We start from the raw sequence: 27,623 nt of genomic DNA, 5'->3' as shown, positions 1-27,623 counted from the left end.
TGATGGATAATGAGTTTGCAAGGCAGTTATGGTGCAGTTTTTTCCCCACAGCAGATTGAGATTGGGTAAATTTGACTCCTTTACAGTGCCCACAAAGAGAAAAATAATGTTCTTGCAAACATAATTTGCAGCCACACAGTGATACCTTTGACAAACTATGACTTTGGTGTGGGAAACACAGCTGAGGATGTTGCCTTGAGTTCTGTCCACGAGACTGTTGAGCTGCCATCAGGGAAAGGCTACCAAGACTTCTGGGATGGGCTCCTTGTATGTTTGGTATTAAGCATCAGCCAGTATTGAGCATTTTGAATGACCCTCACTGAACTTGTGTCTTCGTGTGTGTTGGGGGGAATGGGTGACATTGGAATCTACCACTACCAGAAAGACTGGGTTGCAAGGGTTAGGATGACATTGGGGGGGGGGGGTTAAATCATCTCATTGGCAAAGACAGACTCAACAGCAGCAGATGGGTCTCAAAACAAAACCCTTGCATTTATCTTGCAAATATTCCATCCCTGGGACATCCCACAGTTCTTCATTATCGACTATGTTCTTTTTAACCCCACTTGCCATGCAGCGCAAGGTCCCTCAAATAACAATGAGGTTACCAGATAATTAGTTTAAGCACTGCTGCCTGTTAGAGAAATATTGCTGTTACAGCTAAGCTTACAAGAAAGTGGAAGCTGATTTTCATCCTTCAGGAAGTTTATTTACTTTCTTCAAGCCTGTTGAGTGCACATGTCTGCAAGCAGAGTTCAGTTAAATTGGTGGCTGCCAAAAATCAGCACAGTGACACACAAGAAAAACCTCCCAAAATACCATGACCCCTGCTGGCTTGGAGGAAAGCAACTGTCATCTATATACTTTTCATTATACTGTATTTATTAGTGTATAAATTGCACATATTACACCTGAAACAATCCGCACTATTTTTCAACAGGTGCCATTGGGATTTTTCATGTCATCTTGATCATGCTTCTGTTGAACTTCAACTGAAAGTGACACCCCAACAGAGCTGCACTCCCTCTGATGCATCGATATTAGGTTGGTGCCTTGAGAATGAGGCCACAATCTTCTAATTCAGCCTGCTGAAAAAGCAACTTAAGAATGGGGGAGAAAATTGAATCAATGCTCCAACAAGTTCTGGGCTGATAATGTGTAGATAAGTAGTGCAGGATGATAAGTGCCCAGAGAAGGTTTTACATCTGAAGCAACAGCTCAATACTCCGTATTTCAAGCACTTACTGGTTATTTTAAATTCCAACATTTGCAGCTTCTTATTTTTATGTTTAATTAAATGGGCTCTGTTTATAGCAGAGGGAATGGTTTAATGAGCCAGCACCCCAGGCAGAGGAGTACCCCTGCTGATGCCAAAGACTACTAAAACTACTCCCAGAATGTAACAGCAGGATACGAGGGTTTTAAGTGTTTAAGGGGGTGATATGTCTAAAATGAAACACCATTCTCATTCAACAGGAGATACTATAAAACCCAAATACTTGCACAGACACGTAGGTCATATAAATGTGCGGCATGGTGACATTTAGAATTGATAACTATTTATCAGTTTCTTTTCTGATTTTTATCTGCAATTTTTGCCACACCAGCCCAGCATTCAGGAATTAGTTACTGAAAATAAGCAGTAAATCTGAGCGGATCGTTGCTCGCTAAAGCAAAATATTCCACATGTACCAGTTTAATGCAAATTAGATGTCTGTAATTAGTTCTAGAGTGGTAATTTAGTGCACAAAAATAATTATTCAAAACCTGTTTTTTCCAATTAATGCCCAAGACTGGAAAATCTGGTTTACCCCTACCCCCTCCCGAAAGAAAACAAAAACACTGTGCTAATGTATCATTATATCATCTAAACAAACTTTTAAATAGCCGGGCTGTAAAGAAAATGTTGCAAAATATGTTTCACATGAAGTATTTTACTTTAAGGTTCCCTAAGAAGGAAGGACAAGGCAGATTATCAGGAGATCATAGGGTTACAGTCAGATACTTTATGTGGTGGCTTATTCCATCAGTTTTGGGAATCTGGAAAAATTTTCCAAAGTTTATCTCAAATTTGGGCAATGGGATCTTTTGCTTCCCCAGAAATTAGCAGGATTAGTTAATATGGTTGAGTGTTTCTGTTGCTATTCCAGATTTAAGGTTGGTGCTCTGGAAATTCTATGACACAGTGCAATATTTACGCATGCTGCTTGCTTTTATGAAAAAAATTATTTTAAAAATCCATAGACTTTCCACATGGATCACAAAGTCTGAACTTCCTTCCAGTTCCTCCACACATTTAACCTGCCCATGAGTTGCAATTGGGTGTTACTTCTATGATTTTTATCCTCACATTCATGACCTGTGGATGGTGTGGACCACTCATTCAGAAGTACATGTGAGCTGCTTTGTCTTATGCTAAAAATCAGCCTGAACAGGTCGTAGGCTGTGGAATATGGTGCTTACAACCTGTGTTAATTAAGTCCTCTTTATGAATATATGAATTAAGATCAAGAGTAGGTCACTCAGCCGCTCAAACCTGCTTCATTATTTGATAAGATCATGACTAACCTGATGGTAATGTCAACTCCGCAATTCTCTCTACCCACAATAACTTGTCTCTGTTTTGCTTATCCAGCATTTATCTACCTCTGCCTTAAAAGTATTCAATGACATTTCTTCCACTACTCTTTGAGGAAAGGAGTTTCATGACCTTCTGAGAGAGAAAACTTTGTCTCATCTCTGTTTTAAATGGGCAGTCCTTTTTTAAAGACTGGTAGTAGTCCTAGATTCCCCCACAGAAGGAAACATTCTTTCTGCATTCACCCTGTCAATACTTCTTAGTGTTTTATATTTAAATCAAGGCTCCTCTCAGTTCAAATGAGTCCAAGATCAGTCCAAGCCAAGCTTATCCAATATTACCTCAAAAGACAAACCCACACATTTGAGGTTTTGGTCTAGTAAATCTTCTCTGCACTACTTCCAACACATCAACATTTTTCCTTAAGTAAGTCTAATACTGCACACAGTACTCCAGATGTGATCATACCAATGTCTCATAACTGAAACATAGTCTCCTTTCTTCTGTATTCAATTCCCTTAGCAATTAATGATGACATTCTTTAAGTTTTCCTAATTACTTGCCGTACTTGCACACTATCCTTTTATGAATCATGCTCAATATCCAGACCCCTCTGCAACTCAGAGACCTACAATCTCTTCCCATTTAAATAATAAGCTTTTTTAATTTTTCATGCGAAATGTACAATGTCACATTTCACTACATTAAACTCAATTTGCCAGATCTTAGCACAGCCACTTAACCTATCTAGATCCCTTTATAGCCTCCTGATGTCCTCTTCACAATTTAATTTTTGACCTATCTTTGTATCATCAGCAAATTTAGCAATCATATCTTTGGTGCATTCATCCAAATAATTTATACGAATTGTAAAAAATTGAAACCCCAGCACTGATCCCAATGGCACATCACTTATTACATTTTGCCAACCAGAAAAGAAGCTCCATTTATACCTACTCTCTCTTATACCAATCTTTTACCCTCAACAGTATATTTCCTCCCTCTGCAGGAGTTTTTATTTTCCACAGTAATGTCTGATACACCACTTTCTCAAATGCCTTCTAGAAATCTAAGGATTGTACATCTACCAGTTCTCCTTTATCTACAAAGCTTGTTATTTTTTCAAAGAACTTCAGTAAATTGGTCAAACATAATTTTCCTCTCTCAAAACCTTGTTGATTTTGCCTGATTGACTTGAATTTATCCAAGTGCCATGCAATAATGTCTTTAATAATAGCTTTGAATATTTTCCCTGCAATACATATAAGCTGACTGGCCTGTAATTTCCTGCTTTATCTCCTTGCTTTTTTGAATAGAACATAGAACAAAGAACATACAGCCCAGGAACAGGCCCACAATGTTGTGTTGAACTAATTAAATTAGTAATCAGATGCCCAGCTAAACTAATCCCTTCTGCCTACACAATGTCCATATCCCTCCATTTCCTACACATTCATGTGCCTATCCAAGAGCCTCTTGAATGCCTCTATTGTATTTGCCTCCACTACCACCCCTAGCAGTGCATTCCAGGAACCCACACTCTCTGTGTATTTATATAAAAAAACTTGCCCCACACAACTCCTTTGAATTTATCCCCTCTCACCTTAAATCCATGCCCTCTGGTATTAGACATTTCAACCCTGGGAAAAAGATACCGGCTGTCTACTCTATCTATGTCTCTCATAATCTTATAAACCTCTATCAGATCTCCCCTCAGCCTCCACCGCTCCAGAGAAAACAACCCAAGTTTGTTCAACCTCTCCTTATAGCACATGCCCTCTAATCCAGACAGCATCCTGGTAAACCCCTTCGTCATCCTCATCAAAGTCTCTACATCATTCCTGTATTGTGACTAATAAAGATACTTTACCTTTTATCTTATCTTAATGGGGCGACCAGAATTGAATGCAATAGTCCAGATGTGGCCTAATTAAAGTTTTATAAAGCTGCAACATAACTTCCCGACTCTTGAACTCAATTCCTTGACTAATGAAGGCAAGCGTGCCATATGCCTTCTTTACCACCCTATCAACCTGCGCAGCCACTTTCAGGAAGCTTGGACCCCAAGATCCCTCTGCATATCAGCACTGTTAAGGGCCTTGCCATTTACAGTGTACTGTCCCTTTACATTTGACCTCCCAAAGTGCAACGCTTCACATTTGCAACACTTTCACATCCATCTGTCATTTCTCCACCCACAGTTGCAACTGATCTATATCCCGCTGTATCATTTGGCACAATACCGCCAATCCACAACACCACCAATCTTCGTATCGTCCTCAAATTTACTAAACCATCCATCTACATTTTCATCCAGGTCATTTATATATATCACAGACAGCAGAAGTCCAGGTACAGATCCCTGCGGAACACCACTAGTCACAGACCTCCAGCCAGAATAAGTCCCATCGACCACTACCCTCTGTCTTCTATTGGCAAGCCAGTTCTGAATCCAAATAGCCAATTCACCAGAGATACCATGCATCTTAATCTTCTGGATGAGCCTCCCACAAGGGACCTTGTCAAATGCTTTACTAAAATCCATGTAGACAACATCCATAGCTCTACCTTCATCAATCACCTTCATCACCTCCTCGTAAAATTCAATCAAGTTAGTAAGACACGACTTGCCCAGCACAAAACTGTGCTGACTGTCCCTAATTAAAACATGGTTTTCCAAATGCTCATAAATCATTTCCCTAAGAATCCTCTCTAGTAACTTCCCTATCACTGATGTGAGACTCACCTGTCTATAGTTTCCAGGATTATTCCTATTTCCCTTCTCAAATAATGGAACAACATTGGCTACTTGCCAATGCTCTGGGACCTCACCTGTGGCTAGAGGGCACATGGAGATATTGGTCAAGGCCTCAGCAATCTCACCTCTTGCCTCTCTCAATAACCTGGGGTATATCCCATCAGGCCTTGGAGACTTATCCACCTGAATGTTCTTTAAGAGACCCAACACTACCTCTTCCTTTATCTCGAAGTGCCCTAGCATATTAGCATGCTCCACACTGATCTCCCCATCCTCCACATCCTTCCCCTTGGTAAATACTGATGCAAAGTACTCATTTAGGACCTCTCCCACATTCTCCGCCTCCAAGGACATGTTCCCTCTTTTATCCTTAAGTGGTCCTACCCTCTCCCTGGTTGTCTTCTTGCTCTTGATATATATGTTTAGAATGTCTTGGGATTCTCTTTAATCCTTCTTGCCAAGGACTTTTCATGGCCCCTCCTGGCTCTGCTAATTCCCTTCTTGAGTTTTTTTTCTGGCTTCTTTACAATGCTGAAGTGCTCTGTTTGATTTTAGCTTCCTAAACCTTACATGCATTTCCTTTTTCTTCTTGACTAAATTCACCACCTCTCTTGTCATCCAAGGTTCTCATACCTTGCCATTCTTGTCCTTCCTTCTTACTGGAACATACTTGTCCTGTTCTCTGTGCAGTTGGTCTTTAAGCACCCTCCATGTGTCAGATGTGGACTTGCCCAAAAACAGCTGTTCTCAATTAATTCGCCTTAATTCCTGCCTAATCCTCCCGTAGTTTGCCCTGCTGCAATTTAATACTCTCCTGCATGGTCCATACTTATCCTTATCTGTAGCAATCTTAAAACTTAAGGAGTTGTGGTCACTGTTCCCTTAGTGTTCTCCCACTGAAAGGTCAGTAACCTGACCAGACTCATTACCCAACACCAAGTCTAGTACAGCCCCTCCTCTTGTTGGACTATCTACATATTGATTTAAGAAACTCTCCTGGATGCACCTAACAAATTCCATCCCATCTAATCCTCTTGCACTAAGGAGATCTCCTTCTATATTAGGGAAGTTGAAGTCACTTACTACAACAACCTTGTTTTTACACCTTTCTCTAATCTGCTTGCATATCTGTTCCTCAACGTCCCAGTGGCTAATTGAGGGATCTGCAGTATAATCCCATGATCGTACCTTTCTTATTTTTGAGTTCTACCCACATAGACTCAGTGGATGAGGCCTCCATTATGTCCCTCCTGAGTGCAGCTGTGATGTTGTTCCTGATAACTAGTACAACTCCGTCCCCTCCTCTTTTACCTCCTATCTTTTCTAAAACACCAAAACTCTGAAACATTAAGCATCCATTCTTGTTCCCCTCTCAACCAAGTCTCTGGTATGGCCACAAAATCATAGTTTCATATACTGATCCATGCTCTAAGTTCATCACCCTTGCCCATAATACTCCCAGCATTAATATACACACATTTCATCCGGTCCGTCCCATTGTATCTATGACCTTGCTCCTGCCGGGTCTTACTGGTCATGACATCTACCTTCCTCTCAATCCCTCCACTTTCTGACCCGGTGCTGGTATAAAGGAGGTACGTTTGCTATTTTGCAATCAAATGAAACCTTACCCAAGACAATGGAATTTTGGAAAATGAAAACCAAGGCATCAACTATTTCGCTAGCTACTTCTTTTAAGATCTGAGAATGAAGTGCATTGTGATCTGAAAACATGTCAATCCATAGCTCCAACAATTTGTTCAGTACCACCGTCCTGGTGACTATTTCCCCGTGTTCCTCCCTCCCTTCCAATTCTCAAACTGTATCTCTTTCTGGGATGTTACATAAACCCTACCATGAAGACTGATGCAAAATACTACTTAATTCATGTACCTTCCCTTGTTTTTTATCGTTACTTCTGAAGACTTTCTTTTTTGAAGGATCAACACCCACTTTGTTAACTCTTTTAAAATATGCATTGGGATTCTTGCAAACTTTTTTCTCCTATTTCTGGACAGCTTTATCTCAAGCTCTTATTTTTCCCTCTTCGTTTATCTTTCCATTGCTGATTTTTCTCCTAACCAGTCTTCTGACCTACTACCATCTTTGCAAAGTTTTATATGCACTTTCTTTAAATTTGCTACTTTTTTTAGTTAGACATAGATGATGGTCCCTTCCTTTGGAGTTTGTCTCTCTCATGCCACAGCATTTGACTGACTGATCCCTTAAGCTAATTTGCCAGTTCACTTCAGCTAGCTCTGCTTTTATGCTCTTAGGAGTGCCCTTATATAAGTTTAGAATACGGTTTAAGTACTTAACTTCTGCAGCGGTTGACCTCACCAGCACCTCCACCGCTCATCACACTCCCCACCCTCCAAATCCACCACCCTGCCCAACCAGTTGGGATATCAGTGCAGATTTTAAAGAAGAGCGAGTAAATTCTAGCCAGCTTCCTGGCCAATGTTCTTCCTTGTTACAGCATCATCAATATTAATAAATCAATAATCATCACATTTTGGTTGTCAGATATTCCTGTGCACAGAATGACTGCTTATCTAATAGTGAAAAATTCTAGTGGTAATGCTGTCAATTGCTTTAGCACATCCTGAAATCATGAAAAGCAATATATAATTGAATATGTTTTCTCCTGTAGGTCAGACCGTTCAAGCAGTAATGTAACTAGCTCTTGTTATGTACAAACTAATACCAATATTATCAAACTTCAACAATAATTAAATTATTTCTTTCAGATGTCCCATTGTTCATGTATCACATAGAGTACCGTGTCAGTCGAACATCTTGGTTTGCATTATGGTACTAATTGCTATAGGAAAGAGGCTATTAAGCTGGAAAGAGTGCAGAGGAGATTTATGAGGATATTGCCAGGACTCAAAGGACTGAGTTATGGAGAGAGGTTGGGACTGTTTTCATTCAAGCATAGGACAATGAGGGGCGATCTTAGAGAGGTGTATAAAGTCATGAGGGGCATAGATAGGGCCAATGTGCAAAGCTGTTTTCCCAGGGTTGGGGAATCAAGGACTAGAAGGCTTAGGTTTAAGCTGAAAGGGGAGAGATTTAATAGGAAACTGAGGGGCAATTTTTTCACCCAGAGGGTGGTCAGTATATGGAATGAGCTGCCAGAGGAAGTGGTTGAGGCAGGTACATTAACAACATTTAAATGGTACTTGAATAGGTACATGGATAGGAAAGGTTGAGAGGGATATGGGCCAAATGTAGGTAAATGGGATTAGCTTAGATGGGAATCCTGGTTGGCATGGACCAGTTGGGTCAAAGGGCCCGTTTCTGTGCTGTGTGACTCTATGACTCTAATTGGCTGATACCAGTTGAGGCAGAAGGACTGGCTCCACAAAGTTTGGAAGAGAAAATCCAGTCTAGATTGTTACCCTATTGTCCCTGAAATAATGAACACATGTGGAAGGATAAGATCGTTGCACTGGGAATCAAGGGAATTTTGGAAAATATAAACTAAGTCATCAACTATTTCATTAGCTGCTTTTGTTAGGACCTGAGAATGAAGTGCATTGTGATCTGAAAACTTGTCTCTCACCTAATCGATCACCTCCCAACACTTATCGCGTATTCTTTCCCATGAAGAATGTGCCCCTGGGTGAGGTTCCAGTACCTAAGAGCTATGGCTACAGGATTAGAAGAGGAAGAACTTAGGAAGGGAGGAAATAAAATAGTAATTTTAAAGTTAGCATCTTCTGTCCTGAAGTTACACCAAAGGATGATAGCGTGAAACATTTGTTTTAAATGAGTGACGCCTCCACAAAATAGACAGGTGTGTATATTTCAGATGAATTCACCATGTGCTCTCACTAGTTTTATCTCACAATGTATTTTCAAGTTTTCAACTGAGTCTTTTGATTGATGTTTGGATGTTTTCATTAAATAGTTCTGAGGATATGAGAAAAAATGGTTGGGAGGAGTTTGCTGGGCCTGACAGTACGAGGGGGCGAATTGGCGTCAGCAGAGAAAGCTACAGTATGCTCAGAGGGAGGCTTGATTTATTGTTTGTTAGGAACAGAGTTGTTTGTTTAGTGTTGAGACAATAATAACTGGAGTGCTGTCTCCTGTTGTGTGCTCTTTACCTGATGTTACATCTTTCATAAGCTTGTTTGTGAAGTGGAGTTTCCCAGCCCAAGGTACAAGATAAATTCAGTTTCCAGTGTTGACTTCTGCAGCAAGCAAAATGGATTTACAAAACTCGGGCAGACACGGTAGTGTCGCGGTTAGTGTAACACTATTACAGCACCCAGTGACCCAGGTTAATTCCGGCTGCTGTCTGTAAGGAGTTTGTACGGTCTCCCCGTGTCTGCGTGGGTTTCCTCTGGTGCTCCAGTTTCCTCCCACATTCCAAAGACGTACGGGTTGGGAGTTGTGGGCCATGCTATGTTGGCGCTGGAAGCGTGGTGACACTTGCGGGCTGCCCCCAGAACACCCTATGCAAAAGATGCATTTCACTGTGTGTTTTGATGTACATGTGACTAATAAAGTAATCTTTATTTTATCTTATAAATCAGCAACTACGACATATGTGGGAGTTTCTCATGGTATTCCTAGATCATTCCTTTTGTGCTGATCATTCCTTTGCCAGCTACGTTACTGCCGAGAAGTTGTTCCTCTTGGACGACAGCTTTGGATTGTTTATTTCTTGGGCTTACTCACAATGCCAACATTGAGCTTCTGGTCTGCCTCGCTAATGGAATCCATGAACTTTCCTGGTCAATACTCCAGTCTTTCATTGTAATAACCTTTGTATAAATAATACAGAGAGAGCAGCATGTGCTTGTTCATCTGCATTTATCTATCATTATTTTCTTCTCCCACCACCCCATGGACTTGCCCAGTTGGTTAACTGCTTGTTAGCTAGCACTATAGCAACGCATGATGGACAAGCAAATCAAATTGCACGACTCAATAAGCTACACTCCCACCCCTTAGATTTCTGGTGGCACGGGGATACAACAGTTAACGCTGCTGCCTCACAGCTCCCGGGACCTGGGATTGAATCTGTACTCTGGTGCTGTCTGTGTGGAGTTTGTACATCCCCACTGCTGACTGTGCGAGTTTCCCTCCAGACGCTTTGGTTTCCTCCCACATCCCAAAGGTTAGTGTCATGGCTAGCATAACGCTATTACAGCGCCAGTGACCCGAGTTCAATTCCATCCGCTGTCTGTAAGGAATTTTTACGTTCTCCCCATGTCTGCGTGGGTTTCCTCCAGGTGCTCCAATATCCTCCCACATTCCAAAGACTAGGAGCTGTGAGCATGCTATGTTGGCACTGGAAGAGTGGCGACACTTGCGGGCTGCCCCCAGCACATACTTAGCAACGGAAAAAGACGTATTTCACTGCGTATTTCGATGTACATGTGACTAATAAATAAATATCTTATCTTATCTAAATTACCCATTAGTGTGGGTAAGTGGCAATTCGGGGGAATTGCTTAGCATATAAGATAGAACAAGTGACCAAGAAATAATTGGGAATTCAATTGGTAGAATTGCTCTGAGAGCCAGCATAGACTTGATGGGCTGCATGGCTTGATTCTATGTCGTAGCTTATCTGAAATTGAACTTCCCTCAACAAGGTTGTAATGACTCATTAACACAAGCACAATAGTTACTAACTCCTAGGCTTAAGTAGACTGTTTTCTCCTAGAATAATTTCAGTGGATTATTCTGCCCATTTACAGAACTTGTTGCTGACCAACAAAATATATGTAAGAATGTCCAATTTAAAGGTCAAGTCTTTTCGGTGCCTTCCATTGCTATATAGGAAGTCTTAATTTGGCAGCAATAGATACTAATGAGGTAGGGTGATCGTTAGCCTGTAGAAATGGTTCTGCTCTAGTCTCATGAGCAGGAGCAAAATTCTCCACATCTCTGTCTTGATCCAGAAGAACATCTGGCAGCAATGTTGAAACTTGTGAATGGTCCACGTGAACGAGAACATATTTATTTTCTCGGTACTGTGTAGGTCAAAGATTCCTAATGTTCGACAACCTATCCAGAAATCCTCAGGTGCTTTGGATGTCTGAGGTCCTAGTCCATTACCCTCTCCCCAGGACAGAACAACTGCTGCAGTTGATCTTTGGAAAAAGTGGGGGGAATATCAGGCTTAAGCAAGACCAGCTGAATGCAAGGTTGGCATTTTAAAACTCAGCACGTGTGCTTTTGGTCACCATGTGAGGTGTAGTCTGATATGCACAGAAGAACTGAGCCGACTTTTGGACTGAAGGAAGGGACTGAGAGTCCTGTTTCATCCACAAGAACATTGGTGCAGGAATAGGCCATCTGGTCCCTCAAGCTTGCCCCATTATTCAATATGATCATGACTGATTTGCTCCAGGCCTTCTCCCCTCTTCTGTGCCAGTTCCCCACAGCCCTCAATGATCTCAAAGAGAACTATCTGCCTCCAGGTAAATGCCTCCAGTGATCTAGCCTCCAAAACCCTTCAAGGCTGTGAATTCCAGAAATTCACCATCTTCTCTGAGAAGACATCCCTACGTCTTAAATGAGCACCCCCTAATCTTATAACTACGTCCCTTCATTTGAGACTCTCTTACTTGTGGAACCATCTCAGTATCTACCAGTCATGCTGCCTTAAGATCTCCTATTTTTCAATAAAGTCACCCCCCATTCCTAAACTCAAAAGAATACAGATCCAACTTCTTTAGCCTCTCATGATAGGATAATCCTATCATCCCTCAAATTAGCTGTGTGAATCTCTGCTGGCCTGCCTCCAATGTGACTGTATTCCTTCTGAAGTAAGGGGACCAAAACTGTGTGCAGTACTCCAGTTGTGGCTTCCCTCACACACCTGTAGAGCTGAAAACCTGCTTCCCTATTTCTAAACTCCAACCCCTTTGCAATAAAAGCCTATATTCTGTTTCATCCAACGCTACTTGCTTTAACTGTCTATTAACTTTTTGTGATTCATGCACAAGAACATCTTAATTCCTCATTTGCAATCAATATCCATTAAGGTAACCGTCTGCCTTTTAATTCCACTTAACAAAGAGTTTGATCTCACCATTACCCACATTAAACTCCATTTTCCAAGTTTTCACCCACTCACCCAACCTATTATATCCTTTTGCAGACTTACAAAACTATCATCGCAACATGCCCTTCCACTAATTTTCATGTTATCAGTAAGTTTGGATATTTTTACATTCTGCCCTGGCTTCTAAGTCTTTAATATATAAAGAGTAAGTAATTGAGGGCTGGTTTCTTTGACTGAGTCTCCAATTGATCCCCGGTGCACTCAACTTGTTACATACTTCCAGCCTGAAAAAGACCCATTTATTCTGACTCACCGTTTTCTTTGTGATGACTAGTCTTTAATCCATGCTAAAACAATTCCCTCAATACTGAGAGGTCTTATTTTGTATATCAGCCTTTTATGTGGCACATTATCAAATGCCATCTGAATATCCAAATATGCTACATCTACAGGTTCTCCTTGATCGACACTACTTGTTACCTCCGCAAGGAACTCAATCAAATTTGTCAAATATGATTTACCTTTCATAAAACCATTTCAACTTGGTTTGATTATATAAAGCTTTTCAAAATGGTTAGCTATTTGATGATTATACTAGCATCTTGCCAACAGTAGATGTTAAATTAACTGACCTATAGTTTCCTGCATTTAGTCTCCCTCCCTTCTTGAACAAGAGAATCGCATTTGCTGTTTTCCAATCCTCCCCGAATGCAGTGAGTTTTGTAAAACTTCAACCAATCCACTATCTCTGCAGCTGCTTCCTTTAAAACCCTTGGGTGCAGGCCATCAGGTCCTGATGACTTGTGTCTGTGTGTAGTCCTGATAGTTTTTTCCAAAACCTTGTCCCTAATGGTAAGGATTGCCTCAAATCCTGTTTGAAACTAATCTGTTATCTTGGGATATTTGATAATCCAAAGAGTGAAATAAAGTCTTGGTTTAACATATCTGCTATTTCCTTGCTTCTTGTTATTAATTCCCTTGTTTCATCCTCCGAGGGTCCCCCACTTATTTCACCTCTCCCCTTACTTTTATATTTCTGTAGAAACCCTGTTCATTTTGATATTACTCATAATCAATTTTCTCCCTCCTTGTTGGCTTTTCAATCTTTTACTGCTAGCTCCTGAAACATGCCCAAACCTCTGGTCTACCACTAGCCGTTGCCACTTTGTATGCTCTAGTTTTTGATTTAGCTTTATCCTTGACCTCCATTGGTAACCACGGATGGTTTATCATTCTCATGGAATCCCTCTTTATAATTAGGATAAATTCCTTTTTGCTGAGCATTATGAACTAGCTGTTTAAATACAGTATCTGCCACTGCTCATCCACTGGGTAATTTCTTGACTCCCAAAGATTATGCTCAGTTCTTCTTTCTCAATTTGAACTTAAATTCTGCTCATTTTGGTGTCAGGGTTGTAGAAGTAAAAGCAATTGTGTGTTCTGTACCTGAAGGTAATATATGCAAGATGAATGCACTGATTCCTTAGGGGGTGCATCACAAGAGAGTCTCAGAAGCTTCTTTGAATCATAGTGTGCCAGCCACTTGCAATTCAAAAGTCTGTGCTTGCATTGTTCAAATGCAACTGCACACATTGGAGACTAATTCCAGCTGGTGTCTTCCTGTAACAAGTCATGTAGTGGCTGCAGCAAGGTTGACAGGTTGGCAAGGAAACATTTATAATAATTCAACAAACCCAAGAAAGACCCGAGCTCTGTCATTTTGCTTAGTGCCAGTGCGTTAACAATAGCATTCACTTTGTTCTGAGTTGGATGTAATTCTTGTGTGTGAATTCGATATCCTAGGTATTCCACTCATTTTTGTGGGGATTGACATTTTGCCAGCTTCATTCTGATTCTGTATCTCTGAACTATGGACACAGGTTGTCTGATGCTTTGTTACTGTACTTACTGAAACCAGGCTATCATCCATGAAACATGACACAGTCCAGTTCATACAAAATCTGGTCCATTGTATGTTGGAAAATCACTGGTGCTGTTGAAACCCTTTTAGCTTGGCAATGATATATCTGCAGCCAAGTTAGATTTTAGACTCTGCATCCAACTCCAGCTGCTGGTATCTGAATAATAAATCTAATTTACTGAAGAACTTCCAACTCCTAAGCCAGCAAATAAATCCTCCGCATTGAGCTGTGGATATGTTTCAGCTTTTATACAATCACTGTGACCTGTGATCTGCATTCTGTTTTCTTTTTACCACCTTGATGTAATTACGTATGACATGACCTGTCTGGATGGCATGCACAACAAAAGTCTTGCACTGTATCTCGGTGCACGTGACAATAATAAATTAATTGGTATTGATACTGGTATTGGTATTGGTTTATTATTGTCACTTGTACTGAGGTACAGCGAAAAACTTGTCTTTCATACTGATCATACAGGTCAATTCATTACACAGTGCAGTTACATTGAGTTAGTACAGAGTCCACTGATGTAGTACAGGTAAAAACAATAACAGTACAGAGTAAAGTGTCACAGCTACAGAGAAAGTGCAGTGCAATAAGGTGCAAGGTCACAACAAGGTAGATCGTGAGGTTATAGTGCATCTCATTGTATAAGGGAACCATTCAATAGTCTTATCACAGTGGGGTAGAAGCTGTCCTTAAGTCTGGTGGTATGTGCCCTCAGGGTCCTGTATCTTCTACCCAATGGAAGAGGAGAGAAGAGAGAATGACCTGGGTGGGTGGGGTCTTTGATTATGCTGGCTGCTTCACCAAGACAGCGAGAGGTAAAGACAGAGTCCAAAGAGGGGAGGCTGGTGTCCGTGATGCGCTGGGTTGTGTCCACAACTCTCTGCAGTTTGTTGTGGTCCTGAGCAGGGCAGTTGCTGTACCAAGCCGTGATACATCCAGATAGGATGCTTTCTATGGTGCATCGGTAAAAGTTGGTGAGAGTCAAAGGGGACAAACTGAATTTCTTTAGCCTCCTGAGGAAGTAGATGCGCTGGTGAGCTTTCTTGGTCGTGGCATCTATGTGGTTTGACCAGGACAGGCTGTTGGTGATGTTCACTCCCAGGAACTTGGTCCAAATACCAATACCTTACAGTTGCCACATAGCTTTTTACTAACCTCTGTCTCAACACTTCCTCCTCTGTTTCCCCCACCTGGCTCCTTTCCCCTCATCTGGTTCCACATATCACTTACTCACCTCACACTCTCATTTCTACACACTGACTAACTTCCCCTACACTCTCAGTCCTGATGTGTCTCTGGGCCTCACTTACTTCTCCTGCTGTGATACTACTACAATAGGATTTTCCCAGCCACTCCTCTCTCGATAAGTACCATTCTCCCCTGATGATCCAATTCATTCCCAATTGCTTCCTTCAAGGCAAGGGGCACAGATGAGTGGATCTATGCTGTGAAGTCCTTTATCTTCTCTTTGCCCTGCCGATAGATAGAAATATATTTGAGACACAAGAGACTGCAGATGCTGGAATCTGGAGCAAAATACAAGCTGCGAGAGGAAGTTAATGCATCTGTGGAGGGAAATGGACTGTTGATGTTTCAGGTAAGACCCTTCACCTGGACAAATGATAAAGGGAAGATAGCCTATATAAAGAGGGAAGGGGGAGGGCAAGAGCTGGCAAGAAATATATTTGTTCAACATTTCTTGCAGTGTATGTTATGGAACACTTGCTTTGGTTTGTGAGCTGAAGATCTTTGCCCAGTTCAATTTAATATTTTCCAACCAGTTTTGCCCTAATACTGCAGCTTTGCTTCTCTTCCATACCACCAGGGACAGGATTCAACACCTTGAACTTGAATTTTTGCCATAGTAGGAATTCTGAATCCTCTATAATGACAAGTGGTGAAGGTGTGATGGCTGCAAAGGACATGTCATAAGATTCTCCTTCTTTGTGTGCTATGGTACAGGTGAAAGAGATGCCAGGCTGCACGTTCATTGATTTTCTTACTAGGCCAATCTGGAGGGAAATTCCGTCTCCACTCCCTTCTGTTGTGTAGACACTTAATGACACAAATTAAAAGCAGAAACCAGTTGAGGCAGGTACAGTAGTCTCATTTAAGAAGCACTTGGATAGGTACATGGAAGGGTGGGGCTTAGAGGGAAATGGGCCAAATGCAGGAAATTGGGACTGGCTGGGTGGGCACCATGGTTGGCATGGACTCAATAGGCTGAAGGTCCTTTATCTGTGTTGTATTGCTCTATGACCCCATGACCCTAAAATGCTGCAAACACTCAGCAGGTCAGGCAGCAGCTGTGAAGAGGGAAACAGTTAACCTTGAGAAACAAAGGACTGCAGATGCTGGAATCCAGATGAAAATGGGTCCTGAAGAAGGGTCCTGACCCGAAATGTTGACTGCCTGCTTTTCTCCACAGATGCTGCCTGGCTTGCTGAGTTCCTCCAGCATCATTGTGTTTTTCAAGTAGGCGGCACGGTAACGTAGCGGTTAGCGCGACGCTATTACAGCGCCAACGATCGAGGTTCGATTCCCGTCACTGTCTGTAAGGAGTTTGTACGTTCTCCCTGTGTCTGCGTGGGTTTCCTCCGGGTGCTCTGGTTTCCTCCCACATTCCAAGGACGTATGGGTAGGTTAATTTGGGTTTAAGATGGGCGGCGAAGACTCGTTGGGCCGGAAGGACCTGTTACCACGCTGTAAATAAAATTTAAAATTTAAAAAAAGATTTAATTTAACCTTTCACGTCTGAGACCCAACCTCATGAAGGGCCTCAGACTTGAAATATTAATTCTATTTCTCTTTCCACAGATGCTGCCTGACTCATTGAGTTTTTCCAGCAGTTCCTGGTTTTATTTCAGATTTCCAACACCTATGATTTTTTTATATCACAGAATGAGAGGTTTGTTCATGGAAAAGTTAAAAACTCTTTGTGTTTGACAGTGTGGATACAACATTGATGTTTCTGTTAGCTGTGGAGTCTAGAACCAGGGGCCGCAGTTGCAAAGTAAGGGGGTTGACCATTCAACAGTGATGAGAAGAAATATCTTCACTCAGTGGGTGGGTTAAGTCTTTGGAATTGTCTACACTGGGGATATAGTGGATCAGTTGAGTATATTCAAGATAAAGTCAAACACAGTACCTCTATCACCAACATGGAGAAGGGCAGCAGGCACATAGGAACACCACCACCTGCAGGTTCCCTTCAATCTCACGTACTATCCTAATACCACTGGTCCTTCATTGTCACTGGGTCTAAGCTCTGTCTATACCTCTCGCTGCCTTGGTGAAGCAGCCAGCATAACCAAAGACCCCACCCACCCGGATCATTTTCTCTTCTCTCCTCTCCCATCAGGCAGAAGATACAGGAGCCTGAGGGCACATACCACCAGGCTCAATGACAGCTTCTATCCCACTGTGATAAGACTATTGTACGGTTCCCTTATACGATGAGATGGACTCTTGACCTCACAATCTACCTTGTTATGAACTTGCACTTTGTTGTCTACCTGCAATGCGCTTCCCTGTAGTTGTGACACTTTACTCTGTACTGTAATTGTTTTTACCTGTACTACCTCAATGCACTCTGTACTAACTCAATGTAACTGCACTGTGTAATTGACCTGTACGATCGGTATGCAAGACAAGTTTTTCACTGTACCTCGGTACAAGTGACAGTAATACACCAATACCAATACCAATACTGTTTCCAACAACATTCTAAGAATACCTTCACCAGAAGGACTGCAACTGGTCAAGAAGGTGCCTGACCACCACCCTCTCAAGGAAAGATAGAAAGGGGAAATATATGCTGCCAGATCCCAAAAATAACTTTTAAACAAGTGCAGGAAAGTAGTGCTGAGATAAAGGATCAGTCATGACAGCCAGGGCCTCTTTCCCAGGGCACCAATGCTCAATACAAGAGGGCATGGCTTTAAAGTAATGGGTGGGAAGTTCAAGGGAGATATCAGAGGAAGGTTTTTTACCCAGAGAGTGTTTGGGGCATGGAATGCACTGCCTGGGGTGGTGGTGGAGGCAGGTACATTGGTCAAATTCAAGAGGTTACTAGATAGGCATATGGAGGAATTTAAAATAGAGGGATATGTGGGAGGAAGGGGTTAGATAGTATTAGGTGAGGTTTAAAGGTCGGTACAACATTGTGGGCTGAAGGGCCTGTATTGTGCTGTACTGTTCTATGTTCCATGTTCTATGACCTCATTGAATGCTGGAGAAGGCATGCAGGGCAGAATAGCCTACTCCTGCTTCTATTCCTTATAATTTTGTTATGCTCCCTCTGGAGTCTGCTCATTAATGCAATCCCTGAGTTCTCTGTTCTGTTCACTATGGCAGCCCCTTAACGCTTTGCTCGAATTCAGTTCCGGAGCTCTACATTCTGCTGACTACTGCAGTACATGAGCTCTCTGCTCTGCTCACCAATGCAGCCCCCGATTTCTCTCGTCAGCTCATTAATGCACTCTTTGCATTCTGCGGCCTGTTCACTAGTGTTCTCCCTATGTTCTCTGGTTTGCTCACGAATGCAGCCCCTGAGATTTTTGGCCTCCGCAGCCCTCTATGGCAATGAATTCCACAGATTCACCACCCTCTGGTTGAAGAAATTCCTCCCCTTCTCAGTTCTAAAGGGATGTCCCTTTATTCTGAGGCTGTCCCCTCGAATCCTAGACTCTCTTACTAATGGAGACATACTCTCCACATCCACTCTATCCAGACATTAAAATAATAGGTTTCAATGAGATCCACCCCCCTCCCCCTCATCCTTTTGAACTGTCAAGTACAGGCCAAGCCATCAATAGGTTAAGCCTTTAATTCCTGGGATCATTCTTGTGAACCTCCTCTGGACCCTCTCCTGGACCAGCAAAAGCTTAGTTTATTTACTCATGGTGTGCAGGCATTACTGGCATGGGCAACATTTATTGACCATCCATGCACAGCTTAGTTATGTCCTCCAATTGTCCCTTTTAGCCCATTTCAATGAGCAGTTTAAGGGTCAACCATATTGATGGGTCTGGAGTCACATCATGGCCAGATTAGGGAAGCACAAAGATTTCTTTCATTGGAAAACATTAGTGAACCAGATGGGTTTTTACAGCAATCCAGTCATTTCATGGTTGCTATGACTGATTCTAGCATTTTATTCAAGATTTATTTAATAACTTGAATTCAAATTCCCCAGATGTTCTGGTGGAGTTCAAACTTCAATAGTGAAGATTTTCTGTGATCAGTAATTTAACCACTATGCTACCATACCCTTGGGTATAGTTGTATCAGGCATAATTTATAATACAGTTTTTATTTCCTGTATTGTTTGCCCTGCTAGCCTAAGTTAACTTCTCTGGAAACACTGAACCTCGGCCGTAATCCACTCAGCAATGAAGGAGTCCACAGGCTTAAAGAAGGATTGATAGCTAATCGATCAGTTACACGATTAGGATTGGCATCGACAGCAATAACTTGTGAAGGTAACATCTCGAAATACCATGTGAACTCTTTTCCTCTTGCTGTAATTTTGAGCTAGAGCACATCTAGGATTGGTATTAATCTGGGAGTACCTCACCCTGTTGAGTTCAGAATCTAAGCAGATGGAGATCTATTAAGTATTTGGATGGGGATGTTGGGTGGAGAAGGCTGTACTTGGAGAAGAGATAAGTGGTATGAGGGCACTCTGTCAAGAATTGCTTTTAATGCAGTCCTCCTGCCGAGTTCCTCCAGCATCACAGTGTTTTTCATCTGGATTCCAGCATCGGCAGTCCTTTGTTTCTCTTAAGCAGTCTATGTTGCAGCATCTCAATGGTTGCAATGACCTTGGAGAAGAGATAAGTGGTATGAGGGCGCTCTGTCAAGAATTGCTTTTAATGCAGTCCTCCTGCCGAGTTCCTCCAGCATCACAGTGTTTTTCATCTGGATTCCAGCATCTGCAGTCCTTTGTCTCTCCTAAGCAGTCTATGTTGCAGCATCTCAATGGTTGCAATGACCTTGGCAGTAACTTTGACTTTTGAGAAGCAGTATTGGAAGAATCCAGCACCTTGCCCATGTTTCTATTCATGCCACAGGGTCATGGAGAGATACAGTATAGAAACATCCTTTCAGTCCACTGGTTTCACACTCATCCTGCCCTAACCCATTTTATTCTCTTCTTATTAATCTGAGTAATCTAATTCCTGTTGTTCTATGATTTATTGGCCCACATTAAATATTACTCAAATCAATTTTAACAGCAGCATCCTTATAGAAAAATACTATACCTTGATCTTTGCATTTGTTTCTATCACTTGGGTTTTAATTTTTAAAGTTTGCAAGATGTGGGAGTCAGGTGCTTTGGTTGAGTAAGCTGCTGATCATTGATGAGTTAGTGAGACAACAGTGAGAATGTGCAGCCTTCTGACCCGTAGGAGGTGTGACTGGATCTCTAGTTACGCCAACTACCTTTTGCATTTGTAAAGATTATTCTCTGAATGTTGGGGCAAGGAATTGCAATGCTTCACCTTGAAGAAATACTGTGACCCTCCAGTTGGCATCATGCTTCTTGACATGATTGAGTATTACGATTTGTGTATTTGCAAGTTTATTATCAGACTATTAGCCCTGACACTGTTAATTTCTCAAATCAGGAATACACCACCTTTGAGAGATATTGAAGGGTTTAATTCTGACTGTGCGGCATTGGTAAAATGTTGGTTTAAAACTGCTCTGTTCATTAACTTAAAAGTGGAGTTACCTTGTTTTTTAAGTCCTTTCTTAGAAAAAGACAGTGAAATCTCATACAAACATATGTCAGGTATGAAACCCGTCAGTCATTCAGATTTGCAGCATCTGCTGTATTTTGGTTCTTGCTCATGATTTTACAGGGCTCTGATGTTTTGAGTATGTTTAAGAGATTTGTTTATTCATGTGTGGGACATGGGGATTGTGACTGGGTCAGCATTTATTGCCCATTCATAAATTGCTCTTGAGTAGGTGGTGAATTCCATTCACGAACCACTGCAGGGAAACTGCTTTTAGGTAGGATTTTGACTCAACAGTAATGAATAACCAGTAAGATATTTCCAAGTCAGGTTGTGAGATCTGAAGGGGAACTTGCATGTCGAGGCATTCTCATGCACCAGCTGCTCCTGGTGTTGGAGATCCCAGATTTGACAGAGCCTGTCTAAGAATTTTGCATAAAGTCTTGCACGAATCTTGCAAATGTTGCACCTATGGTCCAGTAATGGTGGAAGAAGATAATGTCTAGGGTGGTGTGTGAGGTTCATAATCAAGCAGGCTGATTTGCATGGATGGTGTTAACTGCCTTGTGTGTTCTGCAGCCATTCAATTAATTTGATTCTAATTAATCTCTAGGTGCCATAGCCACAGCAGAGTTTATAGTCGAGAGTACTGGAATCCTAAGGCTGGATCTTCGAAGGAATAGAATAAGAACTGGAGGTCTGATGGCCCTCACACTGGCAATGAAACTAAATCATTCGTTGATCCGACTGGATTTGGACAAAGGACCAATGGCTGAGAAGGTAAGTAGACATGAGTTGTCAACAAGTATTTTAGATCTGAATTAATCTAACTGTAAATTAACTGAAAATGCTTCTATATATGGATTGATACCAGAAGGTGTCATTCAAGGACCAGCTGGGAACAATACAATTTACTAATGAACAGACCACCAATATTGAGTTTGGTCAAGGCATGTTTGTAAAATCGCTGGGAACATTTGAATGTACAATGATAAATTTTGGAAGAACTTCTCTTCCTTTTATCTTTCTTTCTCAGCAAATTGAATTCCTGCATCTTGGTACCTTGTTTGGGTGCCATTCAAATGGTACAATTACTTTGGTCACATTCCCCAGATATATTTTGTTTGACTGTTAAATCTGATTGCCAGATCACTCCTCTCATCATCTATCATCAAGCTCGTACTCTCACTGGGAAATGTTAGTTCCTGTCCCCATTCTAGAAAGGGCATGGATTCACCTGGATGACACCACAGTTGAGCAACTACGGGGAGATTTGAAACATTATGACGACTTCACTGCAACTGAGAAAGACATCACAGTATTTTTTTTAAATCGGGAAACGTTTTTTATTGGCTAATAGAATAAAGCTACTCCCTCAATTTAGAAAATCAATAATGCTGTCCCATTGCTTTATCAAGAGAGGAGGGAAAGAAGTTAGAAGCTCCTTAACTTGATGATGTGAGAACGTGGGTTGCTTACTCACAGACAGTAGCTGAGTTATAGACCATGACATTTTTCAAGAGAAAGTTAATGATAATATTTGCAAAGGAAGAGCTACAGTGAGAAAGCAGATTGGTGGGATTACCTCTGTACTACTTTGACAATGAACAGGCACAGGCACAGGGGATCCAATGGATTACTTTGGTGCTATTACCTTGCGTGTTTCATTGTTCATACTTCTACTCATATTAACAGCATATATTCTTGGTTAAATAGTATCATCACAAGAGGTCTACTATGTGTGAACTAAGGTGGAAGATCAATATGCTTTACTTAATTAAAAAGTTAACTTATAGATGTATATAAATTTGTGTATATATGGATATATAGATATATAGATATAGATAGATAGATATAGATAGATATATAGTTCTGTGTTAACTCATATAGGAAGGGGAACATAATCAGTTTATGAAAGTGGCTTCAGTTATTCCTGTCTGGTCAAGTTCATATCAATGATCACACAGTGTTTTCTGAAGATCAGAGAAATTCTCCACATATCTTCTCATGAGCAAGACCACAAAAAAATAAAGTGGGGCTGGAAAACGCTTGGACCAGCAAACAAGCATAAGACCATAAGATATAGAAGCAGAATTAGGCAACTTGGCCCATTGAATCTGCTCCGCCATTCAATCATGGCTGATTTTCTTTTCAACCCCATTCTCCTGCCTTCTCCCTGTAACTCTTAACCCTCTTACCAATCAAGGACCTATCAATCTCTGCCTTAAATACAGTCACGAGCACGGGTAAACGTTTCTCAGAATTGCACTTCCCCATCGACTTTCGATGGATTTTTATGTGACAAACTCCTGTCAACTAACCAACCAGACCATGCAACACCATTTAGAGGGGTTCTAGATGAAAAGGGCAAGTAGCTGTGCCACATCCTAACCAATCAGATTGAAAAACTGATGATATACAACACGGTCTGAACCAGTTAGAATTGTGTATTTAATGTCATCAGGTAGGGAGAAAAGAGAAATAACAAAAAACAAACATGCTTAATAAAATCTCCAATAATAATTAAAATTTGTGGGAGATTCTGCATTTATAAAAAGTTAATTTTCTGTGTCAGAGAGGTTATTTGGGTCTATTTAAGATGTCATGCTAACAATGGAATTAACTTTTCCTGATGTGTATATTCAATTTCTATGAATGTGGTATAAGAACTTAATGTCATCTAGTGTGTGTGGATGGTGACTCAGATGGTGAGAAGCCATTTCAGTACAATTTTGGAGCAGCAGGGCATCTCAGAATTCCTGAATTCCAGGTTTAAGTCCACAGGTGTTATCACGGGGAGTTCCTGTGTGATTTTCACATAAATTTAGAGTAACACCACAGAAACAGGCCCTTCAGCCCACCAGATCCACACTGACCATCAACTACCTCTTTATACTAATCCTATACTAATCCCATTTCGTATTCATCTCACATTCTCATCAGCTCCCCGCAGATTCTTTCACTCATCTACACACAAAGGGTAATTTACATTTAACCTACCAACCCACACGTCTTTGGGCTGTGGAAGGAAATTCGAGCATCCAGAGTAAACCCACACTATCTCAAGGAGAATGTGCGAACTCCACACAGATACAAATTAGCTGCTGTATTTTTCTGTATATTAACAGTAATTTCTGTGGTGTAAGCTTTTTCTCAGTGTTGTGTCCAGATGCAACATACAGGGAGTTAATTACTTTGCTAAGCTGAAAAAGTTCACATCACAAAACATTGTAATGCTGTCAATACCACTTTAAACATTAGAAAATTAAATAGATAAAATCTTACTCCTGATTTGTTTAAGAGGTATACTAAGATGATATTTCTGTGGATGAAGAGCAAGTTTTAGAAGCCAGTGCCTAATGCATGCAAGAGTATTGTCTTCCTGTCGTACTCCCAGTCGACCCCATTGAAGTCAATATAAACAATTAACAGAAGAACCCAAAGATGCAGTGATGAGCTCAGATGATACTCGTGCATGTGTTTAGCACCGGCAACCAATAAAATTTCCTTCCTCATCTAGTGGTTAGCATAACACTATTACAGCGCCAGCGACCCCGATTCATTCCGGTCGCTGTCTGCAAGGAGTTTGCACGTTCTCCCCGTGTCTGCATAGGTTTCCTCCAGGTGCTCTGGTTTCTTCCCACGTTCCAAAGACGTACGGGTCAGGAAGTTGTGGGCATACTATGTTGGTGCCGAAAGCATGGCGACACTTGCAGGCTGCCCCCAGAACACTCTACGCAAAAGATGCATTTCACTGTGTGTTTTGATGTACATGTGACTAATAAAGATATCTTGTCTTCTCATGTAAATAAGAATATCAAAGCTTATTTTCCCCTTCCTGTAAAGCACTTCAAATGGTCTTTTCATTAGTATAGCTGTAGAAATACAAATAATATTTTGAACAAAAACAATCTGTGCTGTACGATTTTCAGGCTGCTATTTTCAATTGTTATTTTGCTATACTTCTCCATTTGGAAGCCAAAAAATGACATTCTGTAGCTCAGTCTGGGGCTCTGACACCTCTTTAGTGCAGTCAATGAGTCTGAAGGCCTAAAATTCATCATTGGCTTTATAATGGAATATTTCATTGCAGAATTGTAATGGACTATATTATGACAACACAGCAGGAAACTGTAACATCTGATTTTATTTACTTTTTAGGATTTAAATAACTGAAATGTTGATATAAAATGACTCACTTATAAGCATGAACTGGAACAACAGATATAATCCAATGGATTTCCAAATCCTGGGGGTCTCAGTGGTTTAAATGACAAATTAATACACATAAATGTGTAATTTCTGTACATTCCCACAAATACGCAAGGAGTTTGAGGAATTCCTGTCTCTGGTGTTGGATTCCTGGTTTAAAGTCACTGTCATAGAGTTGTACAGCGCAGAAATAGCCCCTTTGGCCCAACTCGTCCATGCTGACCAAGGTGCCTACCTGAGCTAGTCCCATTTGCTTGTGTTATCCCTCTAACCCTTTCCTATCCACGTACCTATCTAAATGCCTTTTAAATGTTGCAATTGTACCTATCTCTACCATTTTCTCTGGCAGCTCATTCCACAAATCCACCATCCTATGTTTGTTTCTTATTCTCATTTTTTTTTAATTGGGAAAGATGTAAAAACTGAGTCTGACCCATTAATTGCTTTTTCTTGAAGGCTGAAGAATCTATATTTCTACAGTGACCCTTTCTTACTTGGGTTTTTAACAGTAGGAACTGGACTTGTGGGACTGCCTCTCATTGGTGCATATGAGGCTCTCAGGTAGAAAATTGGAAGATTAAATTGGGAACAGATGTTCTCAGGGAAAAGTACGGAAGAAATGTGGCAAATATTCAGGGGATATTTGGGTGGAGTTCTGTATAGGCATGTTCCAACGAGACAGTGGAGTCACGAGAGGATACAGGTCTGTGGTGTACAAAGGCTGTAATAAATCTAGTCAAAAGGAAAAGAAAAGCTTACAAAAGGTACAGAGAGCTAGGTAATGTTAGACATCTGGAAGAGTATAAGGCTAATAGGAAGGAGTTTAAGAAGGAGATTAGGAGAGCCGGAAAGGGACATGAGAAGGCCTTGGTGGGCAGGATTAAGGAAAACCCCAAGGCATTCTACAAGTATGTGAAGAGCAAGAGAATAAGATGTGAAAGAATAGGGCCTATCAAGTACAGCAGTGGGACTGCCCTGACTTCTACTGTTTTTGGCCAGTTGGTTTACTATTACATTGGGTTTATTAATGGCAGTTCTGCATTGGGTGAAATTGCCTGTTAAGTCATCTTCATCTTCAACTACCATCTGTAGAGAATATGTGGCACACTTTTACCTCCTGCAGAATAATTCCATCTGTGGCTTTAAGAAGTGCATATTAATGAGTTAGTGATGCCTCTTCCTCTCCTGGAGAACTATTCATGAATAATAATATGGTTTTGTGTAATATGGAGTATAGTGTACAGTTCTGGTCACCACACTACAGAAAGGATGTGGTAACAATCGAGAGAGTCCAGAAGAGTTCACCAGGGTATTGCCTGGAGTGGAAAATTGTAGTTATAAGGAGGGATTGGATTGACTGGGTTTATTTTCACTGGAACATGGGAGGCTGAAAGGTGACCTTATAGAGGTTTATAAAATTATGATGGGATAGATAGTCAGAGTATTTTTCTCAGGCAGGGGAGTCTAGATGGTACAGGTTTAAGGTGAGAGGGGAGACATTTAAAGGAGATCTGAGGGGTATGCTTTCCATACAGAGTGTGGAACGAGCTGCCAGTGGAGGAGGTGGAGGCAGATACAATTACAACGTTTAAAATGCATCTAGGCAGGTACTTGGATAAGAAGGACATAGAGGGATACCGGCATAATACAGGCAGATAGGATTAGCATAAATGGGCATCATGGTTGGCATGGACAAGGTGGGTCGAAAGGGCCTATTTTTATGCTGCATGATTCCATGATTCTAAGTCTTGCTGGTGACTCTATAGCACTGATGGCATAGTATGCCGTTTTGTCTAATGGGTGAGGTGCACAGTAAAGTAAGGTTTAGTTAGAGGGTTCATCACCTCACTTTGAGCGTGTGTGTCCCAGATAGGGCATTACATCATGTGAAAAGGAAATGATTGGGAACAAGCTACTTTGTCTCACCAGCTTCATCTTAAAATGGTGCTTGTCTCTCAGAAAAGGATCTGAAAAGAGGAAAAATAAATCTGAAAACAGAATTGTTCTGTTCTGCATGGTAGAAAAATGCCAATTCCAACACTTGTCCCATACTCACAGCAGTTTCCCTTTTATCTGTGGGGAGATATTGCTATCTCTGTTATTGTGTTAACTATATTACAAGCAAAACCACACACCTTATTATGTCAACAGAGGTTGCTAAATATTTGCCTGCAAAATATGTCCTGCACTCTCTTCTTCTTCAGACTTGTACAGCTGTATGCAGTCCTCAGGAGAGGCCATATCCCAAAGCTATCATTACACATGTTTTCATTTGCAGTGGCTTCTCACAGCTGTACCCTATGTCTTAATGAATGCACCAGTCGACCACCACCGTCCTCTCTGTTAAACAAAAAAAAGAACTTAT

At 41.2% G+C, this 27,623-nt stretch overlaps 1 protein-coding gene across 1 annotated transcript in view; it reads left to right on the top strand.

Moving 5' to 3' along the window:
• si:dkey-288a3.2 (protein phosphatase 1 regulatory subunit 37) overlaps positions 1 to 27,623 on the top strand; it is a 194,407-nt gene that overhangs the window by 74,673 nt on the left and 92,111 nt on the right. Inside the window, exons 7-8 of the mRNA XM_052018643.1 lie at positions 19,642 to 19,783; positions 21,660 to 21,826. Of these exons, the coding sequence (XP_051874603.1) occupies positions 19,642 to 19,783; positions 21,660 to 21,826 (309 nt within the window). The remainder of the gene's footprint in view (positions 1 to 19,641; positions 19,784 to 21,659; positions 21,827 to 27,623) is intronic.

This window comes from Pristis pectinata, chromosome 1 (assembly GCF_009764475.1).
Source record: "Pristis pectinata isolate sPriPec2 chromosome 1, sPriPec2.1.pri, whole genome shotgun sequence".
NCBI classification, from domain to species: domain Eukaryota; kingdom Metazoa; phylum Chordata; class Chondrichthyes; order Rhinopristiformes; family Pristidae; genus Pristis; species Pristis pectinata.
Note: the sequence above shows the minus strand (reverse complement) of the source record. Positions and strands in the feature narration are given on the sequence as shown.